The 25,469-nt window shown below is 43.7% G+C and overlaps 1 protein-coding gene across 8 annotated transcripts in view; it reads left to right on the top strand.

Moving 5' to 3' along the window:
• HERC4 (HECT and RLD domain containing E3 ubiquitin protein ligase 4) overlaps nt 1-25,469 on the top strand; it is a 193,660-nt gene that overhangs the window by 88,444 nt on the left and 79,747 nt on the right. For all 8 annotated transcript variants that reach the window (XM_085881932.1, XM_085881927.1, XM_085881929.1 and 5 more), the window contains 2 exons: nt 7,518-7,588; nt 22,888-23,009. In XM_085881932.1, coding sequence (XP_085738058.1) covers nt 7,518-7,588; nt 22,888-23,009 — 193 coding nt within the window. The remainder of the gene's footprint in view (nt 1-7,517; nt 7,589-22,887; nt 23,010-25,469) is intronic.

Below are 25,469 nucleotides of genomic sequence, written 5' to 3'. Positions count from 1 at the left end.
CAATAACAGCAACTTGTACACACACACACACACACACACACACACACACACACACACACACACACACACACACACACACACACACACACACACCAACATTTATTGGTATAGATTGGAGATAAATGAATTGTAAATATGGTGACAGAGACCACCATCCCATCTTCTGATTGACAAATCAGTGTATATCCATTCTTATTTCATAGGCTTTAGTTCTGTTTATCTTCATGGAAAAGCTTTCACCTTAATATTCCCTCTTAAATTTTATCAATGTTTTCTGGTGGTGGTTGCACATGAATCTTTGTTACAAAGTGGATGTTATTCTTCTTTACAAGACTAATTATTAAATTGGTCTTAGTCATACACATTTATTTAAATTGATAAATTCTAACCAAGTTGTGCATATTGCATAACTAATGTAATATTGCCATTTGAGTGCTGCACAACCTTGCTTACAAAAGTTTATCTTTAGTAGGACGAAGAACGTTGTGATGCCAGGGGTAATCAATTATGTCATTGTACTTTTACAATGCAGAGTGGTTTTTGTGTAATTTGGACTATTTTATAAAGTCATCAAACATTACTAAGTAATTTATATTTCTTGGACTTTGATAACTGATTAACTTGGCAGCATTTATTTTTCATACCTCTGTTTGGTGCTTGTATCGTTAATCAAATTGATAAGCCTGCTCACCTTCAAGCTTTCATTCCTCTGTTTTTTTTTCCTGCCTTTGGAACAAACTCCCACACTCTTCAATCCCACTCTTCCCTCCAGGTCTTCAAAACAACTGTTCACCACCACTTTTTATCTTCCCCCATCCAAAACCACGATCTTTTCAACCCCCTCTAATCCACCCAAAACCCACCTCCTTCAAATTCTCTGCTTTCGTTCCTGAAAATCCCTGTAGTGTCCATCTTGTTACCCCTGTGTACCCACACCCCATCCCTCTCCCTCCACAGATCTCCTCATGCCTCTGTTCCACACTTTTTTTCCTTCCCTCTCCCACCCGTCTCCTGCTCCCCTTGTACATTCTGTGTGTAAGCTCTCATACGAGCCTAGAGAGTGTATACAAAAAAAAGCCTGGTGTTGGCTGAATGGTTAAGATCCCAGGGTCTTGAGTTCAAGCCCCTGTTAGCCATTGAATTAACATCAGGTAGGGTTGACTCGGCCTGTCCATCCTTCTGAGGTCGACAAAAGGAGTACCAGTGTACTGTAACAGGAGCATTTCATCAGCGACACAGCTGCACTCCAGCCAATGATGCTACTACTTGCAGCCTTGTGCTGCACGAGGAGGAGGAGGAGGAGGAGTCAAATTGATAATTTGTATGGTAATTTGAGAAATTGATATCTTGTTCTCTTGGTACCCCATTCTGATTGGTGTCAAGAGAAGATATTGATTTCTACTCAAGTAGGACTACCCTTTCTGACACTTTGTTTCACTTTCGTTCAAATGTACAAGTCATTGATTAGAAAAACTATTGCAAAAAGACAGTGCTTTGCTCTTTGCAGAAGTGTTCAGATGAGATTGTACGTATCGACACAGTGCCCTCCATAAGTATTGGAACAGTGAAGTCAAATTTGTTATTATTGCGACACACTCAAGAAATTTGGATTTGAGATCAAAAGATAAACATGAGGCAAGAGTACAGAAGGTCAACTTTTATTTCTTGGTATTTCTATACACATGTGTTTTACCATTATAGAACAATAGCACTTTTTATGTTCAGTCCCCTGTAGTGGAGATTTCCAACCAAAAGAGAAAGCCCTTTATAATTAAACAGATCGTTTATTATACAAAAACACATACATGTGGAAAGAAGAGCTTGTCTCAAAAGCCTAAGCAGATCTCTGCCTCTGAGCCAGAATACATGGCCTTTTATACAATTGGAAAATCGGGAGGGGTCAGAACATCACAGAGCACTTGGCCAATCGATATTGGACTACAAGAAAGCTTTGTTTGCACAAGAGGTCCTTTTAGCAAAGAGAAAACAATCTTGTGCATATATAAAGCAGATGGTGCTGTGAAAGAATGTGCATCTTCCCTCAGGGGCGTGTATGCACAGAAAACCTTCATTCATTTTGGCAATGATAATTGTTTATTTCAGCATGCAGATGGAGTATCTGGTTTGCACAGCTTTTCCAGAACAATCAGAGGTCTATGACCTCAGCAGCTCAATGAGACTCCTGCTTGATAAAAAGAATGGGAAGACAGAGTTCGTGGTTGTTCAACTTTGCAATTGAATGAGAGGCCAGAGTTTATGAGACGAATGCCTTAGAGGCCTCGACTCTCCGGCGTCACCAAAGTAGTTCTCCCCAATTTGCAAACCAAATGAAAGGTAGAAGATTCTATTGTTACATAGTTAACTAACATACTATATCTATTCATTCATAAAACAACCTTCAGCATGCAATGATCCATAATTATCAAGTATATTTTAGAGTAACAAACATAACAGATGGGTACATATTTCCTTTAATTAAGCATGGACTAACATGATCCCTTACCAGGCCCAGATGTACTTGGGCCAGTATGGGGATTATATATTCGTTTTTATTATATTGGTTAATCAATGATCCTAAGGTTTAATATGGAAAGATATATCAGTTTATAGGGAATTAACAAGACCACAGTATAGTGAACATTTACTCGTGGCCTGTCAGTATTGACTGCAAATTTAATGTGCTCTGACCTTGTCATTGTGAGAGGCCTGATGAGCATAATTATCCTGCAGACAACTGAAATCTTTTATCTCAATTCAGCACACGTGAACCATTCTTTACAGTGATTTTAGCCGATACTTTACAACAGATTTTATACTTCCATGTTGTTTAAAAGCAAAAATAATGAGAAATGAGTACATAATTTGTGGACAAAGAACACATCTCAATATGAAAAAAATATTTGTTTCAGTGTGATTAATACAGAAACACCAGTGCTTTGCAATAGTCATGTTTCCAATAGTCATAGAGCTTTCTATTACCAAAATATCCATGCTCATATTTCAGAAGATTGAATTAATTATTTTACTTCCACACATCCCCATTTTAGGTTAGCATAAGTATTGGAACAAATGACTGACGGGTGTTTTTTGTTGCATTGGTTGTTCACACACATAAAAGAGCTGTGAATGTTTAGTCTTGGTTTTAGTCTTTGATTTTTTTTCCTTGGAAGTGTGCCTTTTGTGTCAGTAGGCATAAACCAACATGAAGACCAGAGAACTGTCTGAAAGAAAAGCAAGCAATTTGGCAGCTGAAAGAACCAAATAATTCAATTAGAACCATAGCACAAAAATTCAGCACAGCAAATACAACAATTTGGAATATCTTGAAAGAGAAAGAAACCACGAGTGTATTTAGCAATAGACAACGGCCAGGTCGGCCAAGGAAAACTGCAGTTAATGACAGAAAATCATCGGAGCTGTGAAGAAAAATCCTTAAATGACTGTCAGTGACATCACCAACGATCTCCAGTGGAGCAGTCGTGGAAAGTATCACAATGTACCGTTCGCAGAAGACTTTGACAGCAGAATTACAAAGGCGACACCACAATATTCAAACTGCTCATTAGCACCAAAAATAGAAAGGCCATATTAGAATTTGCCAAGAAGTACAGAGGTGGGCCAATGGAGTTCTCGAACAAAGTTTTATTCACAGATGAGACCAAGATAAACCTTCACCAAAGCAATGGAAAGGTGAAAATATGGAGACAGGAAGGAACTGCTTATGATCCAAAGCATACAATGAGGAGGGGAGGGAGCGTGCAAGGAGGGGGAGAGAAAGCGACGCCTCATCACACTTTGCCATTCGCTCTGGGACGGGGGAGAGGGAAAGTGGGGAGGGGAAGAGGGTGTTCTAAACTTGCGTTTGGTAAGGGTGGGGGGGGAGGGGTGGTCCCTTCTGCCAGCATTATTACAGGATTGAACAAAATGGGGTACATTAAGATGTTCAAATGGGTTGTACTAAACACGGCCCAGAGACATCCATGGTGGGTGGAGGGGGGGTGTGGCTTTTGGAGGAGGTAAGTGTGAGGGGAGGGGAAGGGAAGGAAGGGTGTTTTCCTTCAATCGTTGAAAAATCACACCAATGTTTGTACCTTTATTTAATTTCTCCATACACTTTCCAACTAAAATGCAATAAGCTCGAGAATCTCGTAACTCGAGCCGAATTTCAAAATTTAAGCTGAAGAATTTATCCTAGCAGCAGTTCCGACTGCTAAAAAAAAAGAAAAAAAGTGTTCACTTATTGGTTCACGAGTCAGTAAGTGACCACTATATCCGTTATTGGTGTGTGTCTGTCTGTCTGTCCCGAGCATAGCTCCGTGGGTTTTGATCCGATTCTGATAAAATTTTGGTGGGAGGTTTATATCATGATGGCGTTGTGTTTTCCTGAAAATGGGCGTGCTGTGCCCATTATGGGCGGAGCCACGCCCAAAAACGTGTTTTTAGGGGGTAGCCGATTTCAATTTGCATCTTCGCCGAGGGTGTTTGTCGAATGTGGCAGGCGTTTCGGTATTTGGTTAGCCCAATGGCACCTGCATAGCCCCACGGAGCTTGATTTTTCATTTTCGTGACAAGGTCACAAACTTAGAAAATTGCGGATTTTGACATAAAAATCCATCTTCTCCGAGGGGGTTTGTCGAATCTGGTAGGGGTTTCGGTATTTGGTTAGCACAATGGCACCTGCATAGCCCCACGGAGCTCGATTTTTCATTTTCGTCCCAAGGTCAAGGTCACGAACTTAGAAAATTGTGAATTTTGACATAAAAATCCATCTTCTCCGAGGGGGTTTGTCAAATCTGGCAGAGGTTTCGGTATTTGGTTAGCACAATGGCACCTGCATAGCCACACGGAGCTCGATTTTTCATTTTAGTCCCAAGGTCAAGGTCACGAACTTAGAAAATTGTGAATTTTGACATAAAAATCCATCTTCTCCGAGGGGGTTTGTCAAATCTGGCATGGGTTTTGGTATTTGGTTAGCCCAATGGCACCTGCATAGCCCCACGGAGCTCGATTTTTCATTTTCGTCCCAAGGTCAAGGTCACAAGGTCACGAACCTAGAAAATTGCGAATTTTGACATAAAAATCATACGACCGCCCAAACTTTGAGAGCTAGGATGACAATATTTTTTTATGCATAATCTTGAGGTCATTCCCCACCTTAAGTCTTGAAACCATTTTGCTCTATCTCGAACACCTTTCCCGTGGCGCCCCCTTCAAGTTTGTTTTTACGGCTGATTTCATCAAAGTATGGATAATCGGAGGAGTGCGAAATGCCAATATAGCCTATATGACATTATATCGTTCCTGGAATGTTCCAGAGTAAGTCTTGCACCAAAGGTCATAATCCTTGACCTTTGACCTTTAAAGTTCACAAAGCTCAAATTTTCAAAGTTGTGGGAATCGAACCGGGTTTTCGACCTTCTTCGACGAACTAACTCAATTAAGCTATAGCACGTATCCTGTTTCCTTATTTTAATGTCCACAACATTGTTTTGTGACCTTTAAAGGTTATGCAAAGGTTAAATTTTGAAAGTTGTTGAACGAAACCGGGGTTTAAACATTTTGCTGCTAATAACCTGTCACCTGTACCACATCATGTTGATCATTTTCATAACTTGGTCAAAAAATTATCACATTGTCTCATCCTTGACTTCTGAAACAATCTACATCGTCAAATACAACTCGTGAACCATTGCCGTCTCCAGACTTGTCCAATTTACACTTTCTTTGACACCCCTTCGTCTCCTCGACCCCTGGAAAGTTGTATGGTGGTAGAGGGCGTTTGGGAGGAAGGCAGCATGAGGGGAGGGAAGGCAGCATGAGGGGAGGGAAGGCAGCATGAGGGGAGGGAAGGCAGCATGAGGGGAGGGAAGGCAGCGTGAGGGGAGGGAAGGCAGCGTGAGGGGAGGGAAGGCAGCGTGAGGGGAGGGAAGGCAGCGTGAGGGGAGGGAAGGCAGCATGAGGGGAAGGGACAGTAGCATGAGGGGAGGGGAAGGGAAGTCAGCATATCGGGGCGTAAAACAGGGTGATAAAACTCGCCCCAAACAGCAACGTTTTCTTTGTAACTGCTGGGTTTAATATCAAACTGCGTGGGGGCATTTAAAACCCACGTTATCTACCTGGCAAAGGCCTGCCTGCATGCATGCATGCTCGCACATGCAGCAACCTTTGTACCTCTCTGGTTGTCTCACTCCGAATCTGATTCGTACATGCTACACTATGGGGAAGCCATTTTGAATGAAAAAACAAACAAACAACTAAACCATTAGTCCTTAGCCCCCCGTGCACGTTCCTCCAACCTCCTCATGGTCTGTGCTAACCATGCACGTTCACTGACTATATACTTGTCCTTTCACTTATTGAAATTGTTGGATTCTCACGAGCATGCTCAACTTCCCCCACACCTGCAATGCACATCCCACATGGCTTTGGTGCTGCAGAACATCCGCTCCACACATGGTTCACAAGACGGCCACGTAACCTTCACCACGGCGCCACACACTATGGGCTCGGGTGCAAGTTTGGTCCACGAAAGCCACGCACTTGCACACTCGTAACCAAACATGCAGACATGCACATACCCCCATGGAGAGACCCTTTACAAATCCCAATCTACCCATTTGTACAATGTCTCTGTGTGCTGTCTACATACCTCTTCGAGCTTGCAGCTACTGCTGACTGCACCACCCGATTAGGATACACCGCCGGCTCACACTGCAGGAATGGGCTCTCCTGTGGTCATGCATGCCCTGCATGCATTCTCCTCAATATGTGTCCCAATTTCCTCCTTGAGGAAGTTCTGAACACGAGGTTTGATTTGATGTTGGAAGGTTTTTGTTTTTGTTTTTTGTGTGTTTTGTGTGAATAATGAAAGCAAATCACAGAAAAAGGTGCAAAAAATGCGATCTTGTGCAAAAAAAAACAAAAATTCACAACACTTTCAGCAGGAAAACCAGATGATACGAATTGCATATGTAATTCCGATATTAACTGTAGAGTGCTCGCCAAGTGGCTTAAGCACTTAAGGAAGCACTCCAACAAAACGGTTGATGAGGAACGGCTGTCTTGGCAAGCAATTAGCGATCAGTTATGCTAAATACCGCCCGGAGTGTCAAACAATGTGCAACTGGCCAAATGAACACTGTTTTTTTTGCCCCGTATGCTGGATTGATATAGTAATTAAAGTTGTCATTTTAAACGATCTGGCAGAAAGGTTAAGATATCATTTGGGGGAGCCTTTAAGAAAAAAAAAATGAAAGCTTTGTCATAGCTCAAATGTAGAGCATTCAGTCATAATGCCAGCATTTTTCATCATTGTACTTTTAATACATTTCTGCAAAGTTGAGGTGATAAGAGTGTGTGTGTGTGTGTGTGTGTGTGTGTGTGTGTGTGTGTGTGTGTGTGTGTGTGTGTGTGTGTGTGTGTGTGTGTGTGTGTGTGTGTGTGTGTGTGTGTGTGTGTGTGTGTGTGTGTGTGTTTGCAATTACACTGAAGAATATAATCTTGTCTTATCATTGCAGGTGCTGGAGAATGTGTTGAACAAAGCATATTTGCAGGTGGAGATCAGAGTTTTGTATATTTCTCAACAAAGGTGCAGTAAAAAATTATTTTAAATGATGGTTGCTACTTCATTTATGATTTGTTTTTTTTTTAATATGTGTGTGTGTGTATGTTGATGCACCATTTCCTGCAAACATAACTACCTCCACCACCGAAGGTTGACATAGGTTATGTTTTCACCAATGTCTGTCTTTCCATTTTCTGAAGTACATGGTTCGTACATGCTTCACTCTGGAGAAGCCATTTTGAATACAAAACTAAACCATCAGTCCTAAACCCAATCCTGATATTGTCAGGTCTCACCAGATCAGATCTGTGACTTGATACAGGTACCATGTAAACCTGTACCAACCTGTTTCATGGTCGAGTTGTCTGCAACTAAACCGTCTCCCCCACCAGGATTCCTGGTGTGGAGGATGTATGGATATGGACACCCAACAGGAATTAAAACAAAACCTGTCAAAGAACGGAGGAGTTCCTTGTGAACCAACGGCCATCCAAATCTGGTGCCCAACTGTGTCTGCGGACATCCTCCTGCAGTTGGGTTATCCTTTTCTAGGAGGTTGGTGGCAGGATTTGCACTCCAGCCACTGTAAAACACTCAATTCCACAAAACACATTAAAAAAAAAACGCAAAGAAAACGAAAACCCACTCCGACTTAGTCGATTGATCTCACTGTGAGAGACGCCTTCTATGCCGCGCTTGAGTCTGTGGTTTTTCAGTGCCCCAGAGGTGCTCTTCTGGTCTTGAGGGATGTCAATGCGTTGCCTGGCACTGTCAAGTATGGTTATGAGACGTATTCATTCCCATGGGTCTGGAACTGTGAATCAGAATAGCATGAAGTTCCTTGACTTTGCGAGAAGTCATGGACTTAGGGTGGCTGGTTCATGGTTTCAGCACCCACAGCCTCATCACTGGACTTGGTATTCCAACGCTGGTGGTGTGGCAAAGGAGATTGACCATATGCTTATTGATGGTTGCTGGAGGATGATTCAGAACTAGATGATTTGGACTTCTGGTTCCGGGTTTGGAGCATCGACAGGTCTCCTACAGGGCTCTCTGCTGACGATCTCAAAGTTAAGTTTCCGGTCGTTATCTGTCAGTCGTTAACTGTGTGTTCCTAGTTCGGTTTTGTTTCAAAAATCGTGCAATTTTGTGAGATTTTGTCGATCTTGTCTTACCGGGTGCTTGAGGCCTACCCTTGAGGCTTGAGGCCTACCGGTTCCCCTCGGTGTACGATCGTGTTTTGTTTTTTCTCCCCATTACCTTCAATTTCTATCTTCCCCACTTTCCTAACGCCCCCATCCCTCCCAACCAATCACTCTATGTCTTATCTTAAATAAAATAAAAAAACGCCACCTTTCTCCTTGCTCACTCATGAGTCTCGTTTCTTCTTCTTCTTCTTCTTCTTCTTCTTCTTCTTCTTCTTCTTCTCCTTCTCCTTCTCCTTCTCCTTCTCCTTCTCCTTCTCCTTCTCCTTCTCCTTCTCCTTCTCCTTCTCCTTCTTCTTCTTCTCCTTCTTCTTCTTCTTCTTCTCCTTCTCCTTCTTCTCCTTCTTCTCCTTCTCCTTCTCCTTCTCCTTCTCCTTCTCCTTCTTCTTCTCCTTCTTCTCCTTCTTCTTCTCCTTCTTCTTCTCCTTCTTCTCCTTCTTCTCCTTCTCCTTCTTCTCCTTCTCCTTCTTCTCCTTCTCCTTCTTCTCCTTCTCCTTCTTCTCCTTCTCCTTCTTCTCCTTCTCCTTCTCCTTCTTCTCCTTCTCCTTCTCCTTCTTCTCCTTCTCCTTCTTCTCCTTCTCCTTCTTCTCCTTCTCCTTCTCCTTCTTCTCCTTCTCCTTCTTCTCCTTCTCCTTCTTCTCCTTCTCCTTCTTCTCCTTCTCCTTCTCCTCCTTCTCCTTCTCCTTCTCCTTCTCCTTCTTCTTCTCCTTCTTCTCCTTCTTCTTCTCCTTCTTCTTCTCCTTCTTCTCCTTCTTCTTCTCCTTCTTCTTCTCCTTCTTCTCCTCCTTCTTCTCCTTCTCCTTCTTCTCCTTCTCCTTCTTCTCCTTCTTCTTCTCCTTCTTCTTCTCCTTCTTCTTCTCCTTCTTCTTCTCCTTCTTCTTCTCCTTCTTCTTCTCCTTCTTCTTCTCCTTCTTCTTCTCCTTCTTCTTCTCCTTCTTCTTCTCCTTCTTCTTCTCCTTCTTCTTCTCCTTCTTCTTCTTCTCCTTCTTCTTCTTCTTCTCCTTCTTCTTCTTCTTCTCCTTCTTCTTCTCCTTCTTCTTCTCCTTCTTCTTCTCCTTCTTCTTCTCCTCCTTCTCCTTCTCCTTCTCCTTCTCCTTCTCCTTCTCCTTCTCCTTCTCCTTCTCCTTCTCCTTCTCCTTCTCCTTCTCCTTCTCCTTCTCCTTCTTCTTCTCCTCCTTCTCCTTCTCCTTCTTCATCTCCTTCTTCTTCTCCTTCTTCTTCTCCTTCTTCTTCATCTCCTTCTTCTTCTCCTTCATCTCCTTCTTCTTCTTCATCATCTCCTTCTTCTTCCTCTTCTTCTCCTTCCTCAATTTTTTTTTTTCTACAACACTTCCATGACCTAATCTGTTGAAAACTCTCTCAAACATTCATAATAATAATAATAAAAACGATCTCTTATAATGCTTCATCTTCCTCTTTCACACGTGTGGTGCTCTTTACTGTATCATAACGCACTACTCTTCTGCAATTTAAACAGACTGCTCTCAATTCAACCTTTCCTTCATACCTTGCCTAAAAAATCCAACTGTAACAGCGTTTCTTCTCTCCATTCTCTGAATTCGCCTTAATTGCATCCATCAAGAATTGTGTTAAATCGCATCTCTGACCTAAAACTTAAAAAAAACCCAGTTTGCGATGAATGTTTGCTTTCCATCAACCATTCTTTTTTTTCCAACTTCAGTGCCAACTCACCCCTCTCACCCCTCACTCTCAAAGCATACATCCCACTGTTTTCCCTCCAAGCCTTCCTCTCACCTCTCTCAAAAACTCCCCCCTCACCTTTCTCCCACAATTCATCCCCCTCACTCATCCTTCTCAAAGTTGCCCTCCCTCTCATTCACAAAGCTGCCTCCTTCCACTGCCCTCTCACCTCCATCTCTTCACTCCACCACCTCAAATCCTCAACTGCCTTCTTCCCCCTCTCTTGTCCCCCCTCTCCCCCAGCACCACAGAGCCTTTTCTCCTCCTCATCCGGCCCCCTCCCCTAGCTATTCTGCAATCCCCCACACTCTTTCAGCAACCCTCCTTACTTCCCCCCCCCATCCCTTGTCCTACCCTTCCCCTCACCCCCCACCCCCTGCACCCAAAGCCTCCTCCACTACTTCTTTAAAAGTGTGGACCTCAAATATCCGGGGCCTTCGCTCAAACCTTTCAGATCTTTCCATACAGGTTGCCACTGACAAACCAGACATAATCTGCTGAACAGAAACTTTCCTCCCCCAAGATGTGTCTGACTCCCAAGTATCTCTTCCCTGGTTACTCCCTCCTCCGGTATGACAGACCTGAGCCTCGTCCTGGTGGAGGAGTTGCTCTCTTCATCAAAGACTCTATTCCTCACTCTCCATGCACTGCTCTCACTCCCCCACACCCCCAGGAATACCTCTGGCTACGGCTTCCCTCCAGTCCCACCTCATGTTTATATGTGTACTGTACCGTCCACCGAACAGTGATGACTCCATCTACACCTCACTATCCGAAAACATGGACCAACTTCTATCTTCTCATCCAAACTCTCTCTTCCTCATATGTGGAGACTTCAATTGTCATCATGCCAGTTGGCTAGGTGTGGGTACCTTTCTCACTTGTCATGGCACCTCAGCAAAAGCTTTCTGCGACTCATTGGGACTGACTCAATCGGTCAACTTCCCGACCCGGATCTCAACCAATGGTACTCCATCTCTTCTGGATCTGATTTTGACAAATTTCCCTGACAATATCTGCTGCTCTTTTTCTGCTCCAATCGATTCTTCTGACCACGTCCTTGTCAAAGTGGACATCTCTCTGGCTATTATCAGAGAACCACCTCACTGCCGTCGAGTCTGGCATTTCACTCAAGCCCACTGGCAGGGTCTCCAAGCAGCCATCAAACTTATAAACTGGTCTCCTATCACTATTTTCTCCAACATCAACTCATCCTGGGAATTCTTTCAAAGAAACTTGCTCTCCCTCATGCACAGATTTATCCCCTCTCGTCTTCAGTTATCCTACCCTTCCTCCCGCCCTTGGTTCACTGAAGCTTGTGGTGAGGCAGTTGTGCTGAAACAACTTGCTTTTGCCTCATGCAAAGCAAACCCAACTGAGGGCAATCTCAGTTCTTTCCATAAAGCTCGGAACAAGTGTGTATCGACCCTCAGGAGAGCCAGAAAACAACATCATTCTCATCTCAAGTCTGAACTCTCAAACCTCTCTCCCTCCTCAAAATCCTGGTGGCTTCTAATCAAATCTGTTTCTGGTGTATGTTCCGCTCCATCCCCTCCCTTACCTCAAATGGCCGCACTGCTGATACCACACGTGAAAAAGCTGAATGCCTAAACTCAGTGTTTGCAGCTAAATCTTATGTCCAAAACCCATCACTTTCTCTACCCACCTTACCCAGTTGCACCCAACTGTCCCTGAACTCTGTGTCCTATTCTCCTGACAAGGTGGAGAGCTTACTGTCAAACCTCGACACAGATTCTGTGACCCTCTCTCTGTTCTATTCACCCTCTCATTTGCTCAAGGTCATCTGCCATCTGCTTGGAAATCAGCAAACATCACTGCCCTGCACAAAAAAGGAGCAAAAACAGATCCCTGCAACTACAGACCAATCGACCTTCTCCCAATCATCTGCAAGGTTATGGAATCCATCATCGCTTCAGACATTAAATCCTTCCTCTTCTCCAATGGCTTGATTTCCGATCGTCAATTTGGTTTCAGACCAGGTCACTCTACCCTGGATATGCTGCTTCTGCTCTCCCAACAATGGATGGAAGTCCTCAATGCCAGACAGGAAATCCGAGCCGTATCCCTGGACATATCACGTGCTTTTGACACAGTCTGCCACCCTACCCTGCTCACCACACTCTCTTCCTATGGTATCCAAGGCCATCTCCACTCATGGCTCGCAGACTTCCTCTTCTGTCACAGTCAATGTGTGGCCTAAAATGGAGTTCTTTCATCCCCTCTTCCTGTCCAGGCTGGAGTTCCTCAAGGTAGCGTTCTGGGCCCTGTTCTTTTTCTGGTTTTCATCAATGATCTCTCCGACTCTCTGGAAAATCCTCTATATCTCCTTGCTGATGACTCCACCCTCTGCCGTACCATCAGTCATCCCTCAGACCGGCAAGCAGCATTTTCTTCGCTCACTGCAGATCTGGATAAAATCACAAACTGGTGCAACACGTGGAACATGTCTTTCAATCTGGGCAAATCTCACACTCTCACTATGTCTCTTCGAAAGGACCGTTTAGAACCCCCCCTCCCCCATCCACTTTCTCATCAATCATCTGCAAGAAGTCTTTTCTTTCAAGCTTCTGGGTCTCACTATCTGCCATGACCTTTCCTGGGAGAGCCACATTTCAAACCTCGCCTCCAAAGCCAGTCGCTGACTGGGAATTCTCCGTCGTGCAAAGTCCTTCCTCGGCCCATCTGAGCTCCTGACCACTTACAAAGCTTTTGTACGCAGCCTGATGGAGTACTGCTCTCCCCTCTGGGCTGGTGCTCCTGCCTCCCAACTTTCTCTGCTTCACGCTGTAGAAACCAAGGAATTTCGGATCATTGGCATCTCCCGCAATGAGGCTGAGTATTTGGTCCTCTCACTCAATCATCGCAGGTTGGTCGGTGGTCTTTCTGTCTTCTACAGTCTCCTCTCCAGCCTCGCTTCCCCTGCTCTCTCTGCGATTTGTCCCCACCACATTTCCGCAGGGCGCTCAAGGTCTACCAACAACCCCCTTCTTCTAGTAAAACTACCAAAATCACGAATCGCTGCTCACCTTCACTCTTTCATTCCGCTTTTTTTTTTCCCCGCCTTTGGAATAAACTCCCTCGCTCTATTAATTCCCATTCTTCCCTCTAGGCCTTCAAAACAGCTGTTCACCACCACCTCTTATCATCCCCCATCCAAATCCTCGATCTTTTCTACCCCCGTTAATCCACCCAAGCCCACCTCCTTGAAATTCCCTGCTTTCCTTCCTGAAAGTCCCTGTTATGTCCATCTTCTATTCCCCATGTTCCCCGTCCCATCCCTCTCCCTTCCACAGATCTCCTAATGTCTCTGTTCCCCACTGTTTTGTCCTTCCCACTCTCTCCCCTCTTGTCTCATCCCCCCCCCCATTGCTGTGCATTGCGTGTTAGCTCTTACACGAGCCTCGACAAGGTATTCAAAAAAAAGCTGCAGGGTCGACCGGAGTGCTCATTTCCTCAATACCGACAATTGGCTTGTTGTCGCAACTCTGAATTTGCAGATTAAATCTGGGAAAATGGTACTTTGCCAGCCTAGGCTGGATGTTGGCAAGCTCAAGGATGGGAGGGCAGCTGAGGAGTTTGCGAACAGGCTGAGTGGGGGATTTGGGGGGTCAGCGTGTTTTGTGGAATCTGGAAGGGTTGTGGAGTGCCTTCAAGCCTACCATCCTTGATGTTGCCGGTGGATATTGTGGAACCCACCGTCAGGTGAAGAAGAACTTTGTCTCCCAAGGGACACTGGATACCATTTACTCAATTCACAGGGTCAGACTTAATGGCAGAGCTGAGCTGTTCAGGGAGTTTAGGCATAAAACTGTATGTGCATTGAGGGTGGACAAGGCCTTTGTGTGAAGAATAGAGCATCACCTGTGGTCAAGTGATTCTTGTCCTGCTTACAGAGGAATTTGTTCATGCATTGCATTCCTCCAAGCCCATCTCTCAGTTTACTGCAGCCAGAACAGAGGGTGGTGGGCTCTTGACAGAGGAGTCCGAAGCGTTCAATTCAGTGAATCGGGATGCCCTCAGGAGGATTCTTGTTCTTCGTGGGGTGCCACCTAAACTGAACAATCTGATTTCTAAATGATACTCTGGTACTGAGAGTGCTATAAGGTGTGGTGATTCCATCTACTATTTAATTTCAGTTACTGGAGTTCGTCAGGGGTGTACACTGGCCCTCACCCTTCTCAGCACTTGTATGGATGGATTCTGGGGAGGATGTTGGAGAGATCAAGCTGTGGTGCATCGTTTGGGAATGTCAAGATCTCTGACCTTCATTTTGCAGATGATGCAGTCATCTTTGCGGAAATGCTGGATATCCTTGTGGGGGCCTTTGAGGCACTGAATGTGGAGTAGGAGCTGCTGGGATTCCAGGTTTCCTGGGTCAAAACTAGATTCAGGATTTCAATGACATTTTGGATGCTGCGATCTTGTCTGTACCTGTTCGTGGTGAGGATGTTGAGGTCGCTGAGATTCACTTACCTTGGCAGTGATATTTATGTGTCCGCATGTTGTGAGCCAGAGGTCAATAGACTTCTATGTCAGGCCTGGGGATTATCGCTTCACTGGATCATGGGGTGTGGGTGCTGTTGCTACCTCTGCAAGAGGATGAAATTCTGAGTCTTTAAGTCCTTGCTGCTTCTTGTCTTGCTTGATTGATGTGAGTTTTGGACTCTGACCAAGGATCTAAGATTGAGACTTAACACCATCGGTATCAGGTCTCTTCAGAGAATCCTCAGCTATTGTTGGTCAGACTTTGTGTTCAACGAGCGGTTGCTGAGAGACTCAGATGAGATTTGTTACCCATATAGTCCATGAGCATCAACTGCGGCTGTATGGATATGTGGCTCATGTTCCTGACGCTGATCCTGCTCACCAGATTCTCGCAGCGAGGGAGCCTCGTGAGTGGAGGAGGCCAACGGGCCAACCATGTGCCTCGTGGTTGCTGCATGTACGTTGATCGGTATCTCAAGGAGATGGGGATGGACTCGGCATCTGCCTGGGGGATGGCCAGACAGAGGCTTCTGGAGTACCTACTGAAAGTGGATGCAGTGATGTTCTGTTCCAGCGCATGCTCCCATATCTAATCTGATCTCTGATCTGATGTCTCTCTTGTTACTTGGCAAAAAAAATTTTTGACAAGTGTGTTTATCTGTTCGATTAGTTTATTACTTGGCAAAAAAATTTTTTTGACATGTTGATCGCTTCCCTTTGCTACTTGGCAAAAACAAAAAAATTTAACCACTCAACCGATCATTCTGAAATTTTCGGAGATTAATGTCTGCGACATTAATTGTCCCTACGAAGGTCCCGCATTGAAGTTTCTTAAAACTCGGTTGACCAAAAAGGTCTACATTGGCCAATAGGCCAATTTGAGCCAAATTTTCTAAAATCCTCAAATTTCATCTGATTGACTTCAAATTTGAAGACCATTTGCACATCAGGTCGCTTAATTCAACCACCAATTATTTTTGAGATCAACAAAGGCCAATTAGGGCCAGATTTTCTAAAATCCGCAATTTTCTTCCAATTGACTTGAAATTTGAAGAGCATTTGCACATCAGGTTGCTGAAATATAACACCTATTAATTTTGAGGTCAAATAGGCCAAAAGGCCAATTTGTGGGCCAAATTTTCTAAAATCCTCAATTTTCATCCAATTGACTTGAAATTTGAAAAGGGTTTACATATCAGGTCACTGAATTCAACCACCTATTATTTTTGAGGTCACCATAAGCCTCAAAAATAATCGGTGGTCAACATAGACCAAAAGGTCAATATCGGCCAGATTTCTAAAATCCTCAGTTTTAATCCAGTTAACTTGAAATTTGAAGAGCACTTTCAGATCATGTCACTGAATTCAACCACCTATTAGTTTTGAGGTAAATACGGGCCAAAAGGTCAAAATAGGCCAAAAGGCCAATTTGGGTCAAATTTTCTAAAATCCTCAATTTTCATCCGATTGACTTGAAAGTTGAACAGGATTTGCATATCAGGTGAATGAATTCAACCACCGATTACTTTTGAGGCTAACATAGGTCAAAAGATTAAAAAGTCAACATTGGCCATAAGGTCAATCCAACATAGGCCAAATTTTATAATTGTTTCTGAAATTGTCGATTTTCAACCGATTGACTTGAAATTTGAAGACCATTTGTATATGAGGTCGCTGAATTCAACCACCTATTAATTTTAAGATCAACTTGCGCCAACAGGCCAATTTGGGCCAAATTTTCCAAAAGAACAGTTACTGGAGGACAGGATTAGAAGGCTACAAGGTGTATCGGTGTGATAGGAAGGAGAGAATAGGAGGAGGAGGAGTAATCTGGATAAAGGACAGCATTGCATCAAGAGTAGCATTGCATTACAAGATGACCCTGTAATGTCAATCATGAATAGCCCGTGTTCCCCGCCCCATGCCTCTCCCTTCAACAGATCTTCTAATGTCTCTGTTCCCCACTCTTTTGTCCTTCCCACTCCCGCCCATCGCCTCTCCCTTCAACAGATCTTCTAATGTCTCTGTTCCCCACTGTTTTGTCCTTCCCACTCCCGCCCCTCTTGTCTCATGCCACCCGAGCTGTGTGTTGGGTGTTCGCTCTCATACGAGCCTTGACAAGGTATACAAAAAAAAAATAAAAAGAGAAATGGGTGACATTAAGGAGGTGATTAATGTAGAGGATTCTGAATGGGTAGAGATTAGAGATTGTAAAAACAGTAAGATACTGGTGTGAAGGAAGAGGAGGAAGGAGGAGTACATGAAGAATTCAAAAGGGCATGTGGTAAGGGAAGATTCGGATCTTCACCAAAATTGAATTGATTGAGATATTGTGCTATATATTGTTTTGGCCCTGTCTCTCAATGGTGAAGAATCACTTTAAAAATTATTGTATCCGGATTCGGATCTTCACCAAAATTGTGTTGTGCTTGGCCGGTCACCTCCATATGCAAAAAAAATTCAGAATGATTACTTGAAAACTGTGACCAAAAATCGTGTAACAAGCAGACAAATAGAGAAATGCTAAAGACCAACATACATAGCGAAAAAAAATTTTTCACAAAGTAACAGACAGACAGGGGTGAAAACAGAACTTCCTTCCACCTTTGTTGACAGAGCGAATAAGCATGTAAAATACTGTTACGTTTGGGGGGGGGTATGCATTCAAAGGGTAATTAGGATGTTTAATTAGGTATGCCATGCTGTTCGAGTTTACCAGGATCTCGATGTAATAAGTAGCAATTCAGTGGTGATAAGTTGTCTAGTAAATGTTCATTTCTTCAAGGGGGAAATGATAATTGTCACGTAATTAGATAGGGACACAGGATAGGGTAAGTGTGTCTGCGTAAACCCCTTTTAGTAGTCCCTGGAGGCTGGCCGTGACGTCATAGGACAGTGCAGCGGATGGCTCCGCCCAGTGATCACGATTAGCAGAAGGTGACGGCGGTGGGCCAATAAACGGCTCGATTGGAAGTGACGAGGACAGGAGGATAAAAAGGTTCTGTTCGGGGTCGAAAAGGAAGAGGAAGAAGATCGGGACAAAAAGATCGTGTTTTTTTGGTGTGGATGCTGTTGCGCGGGAAGCGTACTTGTTGTTGTGCTGATTCGATCGTGTTCTTCATCGTGTCTTGGAGCCTTGCTGAGCCTCGTGCCTCACCTTGGTTGGCTCTGGGGTTCTGCTGACTCGGAGTACGGGGTCGAACGGCGGGCGGACCTGCCTCCCTCTCCTGCTCGCAATTTGGCGCCAGAACTGGTTCCCTGGCGGCTGTGAGCGGACTTGGGCCAGGACCAGGAGGTCGACAGCACCACGGTTTCTCCTGCCCCCCCCCTGACGAGAGCAAGGCCAGCTCGTCCGACGCTGATCCAGGGACAGTTGCGTCCACACCACGGTCCAGCCTGACCACCAGAAATAGCTACGTTGTGTGTGTGTGTGTGTGTGTGTGTGTGTGTGTGTGTGTGTGTGTGTGTGTGTGTGTGTGTGTGTGTGTGTGTGTGTGTGTGTGTGTGTGTGTGTGTGTGTGTGTGTGTGTGTGTGTGTACTTGGCACCTTAGAGGGTTTGAGATCTGTATATTCATTGGAATTGTCTGTGTTTTCCCCACGCCCGATCCCACACCATCCCGTCGAATCGCCCCGGATCCCTCTTCTTGCCGAGTCTTGTTATTTCTGGTTAATAATAAAAACAAATAAACATCATCAACTCAGTGAAAAGTGACTCGTGCCACCTTCCTCGTCTCGTTTGCGGTAGAGCGATTTAGAACCGCCATGTTTGGGTTATAAATAAATAAACCGCCTCCATCGTTTCGGCTCATTCTACGTTGGCGGGACTGTTCAAGTTCCGTGGACGTCACAATACATATAAAGCATGTAAACATGGAAATAAACATGTAAATAAATTAGAGTATAAAATAAACCAAAAAAAGAAGCTTTTACCTTTTTAAACTTATTCAAAAATAGCGAGGTGGGTGAGGGTACTCATAATGTACTCTGCCAAAAATAGAAAACACAAGACTTAGCTCAGGATGATGATGATGATGATGTAGGAAGGGGGCGCAGGATTCAGTGTTTGGAAGAGCAGCATTAGCTTTACAATGAAGTTCCCTGTGGCAGTGCCACAATGGAGAATGGTAAGACGATCTTAAACCACTTCGCCTTGAACCCCGAAGCTGAATTTTACTGCTTGGAAAGGAAGGTATCAGATAGAATCCTCTTTCAGAATAATCCTGTCTTGGCGGTGTTAAAAACCTGTAATATATATATATATATATATATATATATATATATATATATATATATATATATATATATATATATATATATATATATATATATATATATATATATATAGACACACACACACACACACACACACACACACACACACACACACACACACACACACACACACACACACACAATGATGAGCGAAAACATGACCACTGACAGGTGAAGTGAATAACATTGATGATCTTGTTACAATGGCACCTGTCAAGGAGTGGGATATATTAGGCAGCAAGTGAACAGTCGGTTCTTGAAGTGGATGTGTTGGATGCAGGAGAAATTGGCAGGAGTAAAGACCTGAGCGACTTTGACAAGGGCCAAATTGTTATGGCCAGACGACTGGGTCAGAGCATCTCTGAACCACAAGGCTTGTGGGTTGCTCCCGGTCAGCAGTGGTGTGTAGCTACCGACAGTGGTCCGAGGGCAGGGTGTTGGGCGCCCAAGGCTCATCAATGCACAAGGGCAATGAAGGCTATCCTGTCTGGTCCGAACCGACAGAAGGTCGACTGTGGCACGTCACAGAAAATTTTAATGGTGCTCACGGGAGGAATGTGTCACAATCCACAGTGCATCGCACCCTGCTGCGTATGGGGCTGCGTAGCTGCAGACCGGTCAGAGTGCCCATGACCCCTGTCCACCGTCGAAAGCGCCTACAATGGGCACGCGAGTGTTGGAACTGGACCTTGGAGCAGTGGAAGAAGGTCGCCTGGTCCGATGAGTCCCATTTTTTTTTTAGATCACGTGGATGGCCGTGTACGTGTGCCCCATTTACCTGGGGAAGTGATGCCACCAGGATGCACTGTGGGAAGACGACAAGCGGGTGGAGGGAGTGTCATGCTCTGGGCAGTGTTTTGCTGGGAAACCCTGTGTCCGGCCATTCATGTGGATGTCAATTTGACACGTTTCACCTTCCTAAACATCGTTGCAGACCAGGTTCACCCCTTCATGGCAATGGTATTCCCTGATGGCAGTGGCCTCTTTCAGCAGGATAATGTGCCCTGCCCTACCACACATGCTCACATTGTTCAGGAATGGTTTGAGGAACATGATGAAATGTTGATGGTGTTGGCCTGTCCTCCAAATTCTCCAGATCTCAATCCGATTGAGCATCTGTGGGATGTACTGGACTGACAAGTCCGATCCATGGTGGCTCCACCTCACAACTTACAGGACTTGAAGGGTCTGCTGCTAATGTTTTGGTGCCAGATACCACAGGACACCTTCAGGGGGTCTTGTAGAGTCCATGCCTCGGCAGCTCGGCACTGTTTTGGTGGCACACGGAGGACCAACAGCATATTAGGCAGGTGGTCATAATGTTTTGGCTCATCAGTGTATACATACATATGTACACAGAGACATGACAGAAGTAAATAGACACCTTAAATTTATTCATTTAATCTGTATAAACCAAGTTTTACTCAGTGCAGATTTATTTGCAGAAACAAGTTTCTGGATCATGTACGACAATTAACTATGCCTCAAACCCAGGGAGCACGCTGCCGATGCGATTTTCGAAGACGACGAATTGTTGGCCATTTGGAAGGAAGAGTCAGCCAGCGTCAGATATCTCAGAACCTTGGCATTCTGCTTTCTACGGTCAATTGGGTGATTGTGCAATTTACCAGCGAAGGCAAGGAATCCACAGCTTCCCGTTCTGGTCTATCTGGGCCCTCAGAAAGGTGTCTTTGAGCTGTCAAGCGCTCCATTGAGAACTCCCCGTTGCAAGGCAGCAGATGTTACAGAGGAGGTCCAAGTTAGCTCAAGAACTGCCATGCAGTACCTTCATCAACTGAGCTACTATAGGAGAGCAGCTAAGAGAAAACCTCTTTTTAGACCAGCCAACATTCAAAGGAGAAAGAAGTGGGCTGACGAGATGACCACCAGCCCCTTGGAATTTTGGCAAACTGTCATTTTTTCATACGAGTCATAATTTACTCATTTTTCTGACAGTGGACGTGTACGTGTCTGGAGACTTCCCAGTCAAGAGTTCTCTTTGAACCAATTGCAGCCAACTTTCAAACATGGTGGTTTTTCGGTGATTGTGTGGAGAGCAATCTGGAGCGCTGGACGGTCAGAGCTTGTGGAGTGTATTGGTCACATGAACTCTATGATATTCATTTCTATCTTTGAGGATGGACTTCTCCCAGTCTTTTCCACTGGTCAGATGGTCAAAAACAACACTGTTCATGTAAGATGGAGTTCCACGCCACACTGCAAAAAAGACCAAATAATGGCAGGACAGAAATGGGATCAAGCGACTTCCATGGCCAAGTCAGTCTCCTGACATGAATCCCATTGCACATCTCTGGGCCATATTGTATCGAGTTGTGCGGAAAAAGTCCAGGAAACCAACATCACGGGCAGAATTGTTTAACCTTCTGCGTGAACCCTGGGCAGAAATCCCACAAGAGAAAATTTCAGAACTCGTTAGTTCGCTGCCTGGAAGAGTAAAAGCATTGAAATCTGCAAATGACAAGTCTACCAAATACAAGTGTATGTATTAAAATGGATCAAATGTTCTTCAAATGTTAAATAAATTAATTAATTCTTTCAAAATAATTGTGTGTGTGTGTGTGTGTGTGTGTGTGTGTGTGTGTGTGTGTGTGTGTGTGTGTGTGTGTGTGTGTGTGTGTGTGTGTGTGTGTATACAGTATGTTCAGTATGTTCTGTGTATGTTGTATGCCTGGTGTTGGCTTAATGGTTAGGGTGGTGGGCTTTGGATCGTAGGGTCCTGAGTTCAAATCCCGCTCAGCTGTTGCATTAATACCAGGTGGGGTTAACTCGCCTGTCATCCTTCCAAGGTCGGCAAAATGAGTGCCAGCATGCTGGTATACTGTGTCGGAGTGGCGACCTGTCTAGGATTGTGCACAATAGCCCAGGAGACTGCTTAAGCAGCACCAACGCTCTGCACAGAGTATGGTCCCAATCTCCTCCTCTTCCTCTGTATATATATATATATATATATGTATATATATATATATATATATATATATATATATATATATATATATATATATATATATATATGTATATAAAAATTCTCTGCAATATTGCACAATTAATTATTATTTCTTCATGTTCGCAATTTTTTTTTTTAATCAGACCTCCCCTCCTTTCTTTCCTGTCTGTCGTTTCTATCATATTATCAGTTCTTGATAAACTCTTCTTTTTTACCCTGCCCCTCTCCCACCCCTCTTTTGCCCATTATACCCAATTTCCTGACCATCATTTCTCTATTTTATCCTCCCTGCTTTTCTTCCTTTTTTGAACTTTGTTTTAAACTTTTTTTCTCTCCCCCCCCTTATCCCCATACACAATATGATTGGGTGAGAACCAGAACCTATCTGACACTTCCACAAATTGAGTAAGACATTGAGGTGATACCCATTTTTCTACTTTGTGGAAATATCAGTTCGTAGGTTCCGATTTTCACCCACTCATATGTCAGTGCTCACTTTTACAATGCAGTAATCAGGCATCATCTGGATGAAGCCCAATGTCATTGTGTATCTGTTATGCATTTTGCACAAATACTACTTTTGCAGATAGTCAACTATAAGGATAAAGTATATCTTTGAATCGGTATGAGTTAGCTGATGGATTGTGTCACTGGTTTTATATTTGAATGGCAGAACTCTGTGGAGCAAGTAGATTTCCGTGTTCCAGACAAGAGGAAACGAATCTTGGCACTTACTGAGGAGCTGTTCCAAAAATGGACAAATGAGAATAATCGTCTACATCCTGATACAATTAGGTACACTGTCCTTTTCACGATGTACTATGGTTCATCACTGTTTTTTGCACAAATCTTTGTTCATGCACTTTCCTGGTGGTCACTTATGGTGTCTTGCAGACCTGTCACCTTGGATATTATAAAAAGGCTAGTTTGGTCAAATGCTTTGAAAATTATTTTGTTAAACAGGCTTCATAAAATTAAAGTTTGTAAATACAGTAAACCCTCAAATATCGTGGGTTTCAACCAATTGTGGACAAGCTATTGTGTTCTGATTTAGTTATCGTGGGATTTAATTTCGGCCAATCATGATTTCTGAGCTGAAATGAGTCATTGTATGCATCCACATGTACGATTACCTCACATTACGAGCCTTTTGTTGTTTCTTATGTACCATTTTTAATGAGTCTACATTTAAACCGATGGACAAAATTAGTTGTGCCAAAAGGCAGAGAAAGGTTATAACCAGGGGTACACACAATTTTTTTATTATTTATTTGGTTCTCCAATGAGTACCAGCAGAAATGGTTTGGTACTCACAAAAAAGGTCATATTCGAGCTTGCTCGTCTGCTTTCCCAAGCGTCACTCTAATTTTTAATGTGCCTCTCAGCAAAATATGCATCTTGCTCCTCTGCAAAGGCCCAGTCACACCTTGACGTTTTAGCCAGGAATGGCAACGTATAAAAATGCACGTAAAACGTTGGCGTACGCTGAAGTTTTGAGGTTTTTTTAAAAGTTTTGTCGTATTCATAACATGTTGGTCGTATGCATAACGTATTAGTAACGGGCACAGAACGTTTCGTTGTGTTAAAGATAACTTATACCAACGAATGCTTAGCCTGTTGTCGGCGTTCACAACCTATGCCCAACGATAGTTTAACTTAGTCAGAGCGCGCTGCACGTATCGCCGACGAACTCGTGGCGTTCTCTGTTAAAAACCTGCCACACGCAGATTTAAATCATAACCGCCTGAAAATTGGAAGTGTCAAAATCGCAGTCACACCTTGACGATTTCGCCAGCGTTTGCCGACCTATGAAAAATGTGTCTAAAACGCTGGGACACGTCGAATACGGTATGGGTAAGTTGTGTATACGTTAGGAGCACGATGAAAAAAAATGAAGTACGCTGGCATATTACGTGGTACGTCAAGTACGTCGTGAAATTTCAAGCATGCTGAAAATTTTACGACGTACTCGACGTATGGCTCACAAGTTTCGCATACGCTGGCATAAGTTCTCGGCACGTTCCGCAATCGTTTATACACGTCGGCCACACGTTACTTGTAAGTTACTCATAAGTCGAAACACGTCGAGGTAATGTTTACCATACCCGAAACTTAATTTTTAGCCTACGAGTAATGTGCTTTGAACCTATTAGTAGCGTGCTTTGAACCTATGAGTAGCGTGCTTTGAACCTATGTGTAACGTATCTCAAACGCACATTGGCATATGTAGACGAATTTGATTGACGTCTTTCGGACGACCACAGAACTTACTGAACGTGTTTCTAACTTACAGCTACCGTATAATGGCGTATTGGCAGCGCTTAGGGGAATTGGTATATACAAATGGGCTTCACAAGAGGAACCTGTCAGTGTTCCAGACTCCATGTTGAGTAGATGTCAATGTCAGAAGCAGTAGCAGTAATAGTAGTAGTAGTTCGAGAAAATTTAGTGATGTCGATGTTATTAGTAGTAGTAGTAGTTCGCGAGAATTTAGTGATATCGATGTTAGTAGTATCAGTAGTAGTAGTTCGAGAGAATTTAGTGATGTCGATGTTGGTAGTAGTAGTAGTAGTAGTTCGAGAGAATTTAGTGATGTCGATGTTATTAGTAGTAGTAATATTAGTTCGAGAGAATTTACTGATGTCGATGTTGGTAGTAGTAGTATTACTTTCAAGTAACGTGTTGCAAAGTGTGAACAACGTTCGTGTTGCGTGCTTACAAAACGTTACTCATAGGTTAGAAATAAGTTTCGGGTACGCTAAACATTACCTCGACGTGTTTCGACTTATGAGTAACTTACAAGTAACGTGTTTCAACGTGTGTCAACGATTGCATAACGTGCCTACAACTTATGGCCAGCGTAGCGGAACGTGCGAGTCATACACCGGCATACGTCGTAAAATTTCAAGCATGAAAAAATTCGAGGAAAACCCAAAAGTTCAACGTTTAAAGCCAGCGTACTACGACGTATGGCAGTGTTTTTCAGCGTGCTCTCAATGTTATCAAAACTTATCCATAACGTATTCGACGTGTACCAGCGTTTTACACAAATTTTCCAAAAATCGGCATAAGCTGGCTAAAACGTCAAGGTGTGACTGGGCCTTAAGCACTCTCAAAACGTCTGCTCCAGATGAGACACTCGCAAGCCACTCTTTTTTTTCGTTCCAGTGGCTCCTGAATCTACTGCTCTTCCTTCTTGCTCATGTGTTCTCCTTGTATCTTTTTTTAATCTTATCTAATATATAAAGCTCTTTC

The sequence above is a fragment of the Eptatretus burgeri genome, chromosome 5, assembly GCF_056783735.1.
Source record: "Eptatretus burgeri isolate ZD-2024b chromosome 5, Ebu_testis_v1, whole genome shotgun sequence".
Lineage (NCBI taxonomy): Eukaryota > Metazoa > Chordata > Myxini > Myxiniformes > Myxinidae > Eptatretus > Eptatretus burgeri.
This window is presented reverse-complemented; position numbering and strand designations above follow the sequence as displayed.